The following is a 2,092-nucleotide window of genomic DNA, read 5'->3' as shown; positions in this document are numbered from 1 at the left end:
ATAAAAATGGTGGTGTTTTATATTAGTAAATTTAACCATCAAATCTCCACACCAATGATCATCACCCAAAACTCCCTTTAAATTCGGCCTCAACATCAACCGCTCTCTTTCTCATCATCTTCAACCTCAAACTCACTCCCATTTTTTCCTCTCTCTCTTTATAAAAACCCTAGAAAACTCCATACATTCTCTTACTTTTATTGCATATTCTTCTGTAATCATGGAGCATGGAGAGCCATTATCTTCTCCATCTTTCACGCAAAAGCTGAAATCATCTCTCACCCCTTCATGCTTCCCAGTCCACTACAAAAATCACCACCAAAACAACCATCACCAAAACCACCATCAAAGTGATTCCGGTGCAACCGTAACTTCTCCTGACGCCAAAAACAAACTCATTCGGATGTCCTCCAGCTTCATTTCTCGAATGGGAGGCGGAGGTGGGTCATCATCAAGGCACTCCAGAAGGCATTCCCTTGACCTCCATTACGATGCTTCCAGTTATGCTCTGAATTTTGAAGATGATGATCATCACAAACACTTGGATGAACAGCATTCAAAAAGCTTTTCTTCTAGGTTGCCACAATCTCCAAAAAGAGAGATTAAAGCACAGTAGTTTTGCAATTTTTTTTTCTCTTTTTATAATTTTTGCTCGGGATTTCTGGTTTGAACGTGAAATATTCATCCATGGATTTGGGTTCAACATTAAGGTTACTTTTGGTCAGGGTAATCTGTTATGGTAAAATCATGTGCAACCCAGTTACATCTTTGATAGGATAATAAGATAATATATGGTTATCTGAGTAAGTTATTATAAATTAAGAATAAAGTAAGATTCAATCGTATGAAATATTATTTGAGTATCCAATTAGGTACTCAAAACTGGTTACATATAACATTGTTCAATGATTTATTACAAAAAATAAATAAAAGATTATTACAATAATAGATTATCTGAAAGATTATTGGGTATAAATTATTATTATGTTTGATAGAATTGACATATATAAATAATTATTGTATTTGATTTATATATTTTAGGGTATGTTTGGTTTAAATAATGTTTTATTATTAAAAATAAAAGATTATCATATATATAGATTACATGGACGATTAATAGTTATAGAGTTGCTAGATTACCAAAACATTATTTTATTTAAATGTTTAAAAATTTTTTTTTTTGTATTTTCTAAAATATTTTTTTTATGTTAATAATATATTACAATATTTTTATGCTATCAAATTATAAAATTAATTAAAATATTATTTGAGTTTCCATTTTATTGATAATATTTTTTTCTTAAATATTTTTTCTGATATTTGTTATTTTAATTGAAAACTAAGAATATTTTTATATTAAAAAACAAGTACAAATAAAATTGTAATAAAATTAAAAGTATGTTGATAAAATTTTAATATTTAAAATAGAGATAATTACCCCTGTATTACTTGTCATATTACTCTTAGTAATAAAATATTATCGAATTATTTAGCTTACCAAATAAAGAAATGTTAGTTTTAAAATATAGATTATCAAAATAATTTTTGTTAAAGGTGATATATATTTTACTGGGTAATTTTATTATCTTCAGAATATTGTATGATTGTACAATATTGTATGAACAATTATTTATTGAATTAAAAATATTAAATGAATGAAATTAGAAAAACAAATAAACAAGTTGAAGTGCAGATATAAGCCTTTTCATCTAAAAACACAAAAAAAGTGACTCTTGCCAACTTTAATCGTTCTCATGATCTTTTTAACATATTATTCTTGTTTATTGTTTATTATTTAAACTGAAAATTCTCAATTAGCTCTCAAAAGATAGATTGAATGGCGAATATAAGACACCCAAGTAGCAGAGAAGGTATGAGTTCAAACCTGCTAATAATATCAAAATCAAACTTTTAACTTACCTAATACAATGATTATTAGAGTTGAAATTTTACCTATTTAAATACCTGTTTGATGTGTTTGGATGATTAAGCAAAAATAAAATCTCCCGTTAACAAAAAGAAATTCTCAATCAATTTATTTTAGAGATAAAGTTTAATTGGTCTCGTAAATTAATTTTTTTCCTGTAATTAA

The 2,092-nt window shown here is 26.8% G+C and overlaps 1 protein-coding gene across 1 annotated transcript; it reads left to right on the top strand.

The window, feature by feature from the left end:
* Positions 1-220: 220 nt before the first annotated feature.
* On the top strand, positions 221-616 carry LOC123194906. The gene has a single exon (XM_044608409.1). It carries the CDS (start codon positions 221-223, stop codon positions 614-616), a length of 396 nt encoding a protein of 131 aa, XP_044464344.1.
* Positions 617-2,092: the final 1,476 nt, after the last annotated feature.

Source organism: Mangifera indica, chromosome 13 (genome assembly GCF_011075055.1).
Source record: "Mangifera indica cultivar Alphonso chromosome 13, CATAS_Mindica_2.1, whole genome shotgun sequence".
NCBI classification, from domain to species: Eukaryota; Viridiplantae; Streptophyta; class Magnoliopsida; order Sapindales; family Anacardiaceae; genus Mangifera; species Mangifera indica.
The sequence above is the reverse complement of the archived record's forward strand: the minus strand, read 5'-3'. Positions and strand labels throughout refer to the sequence as shown.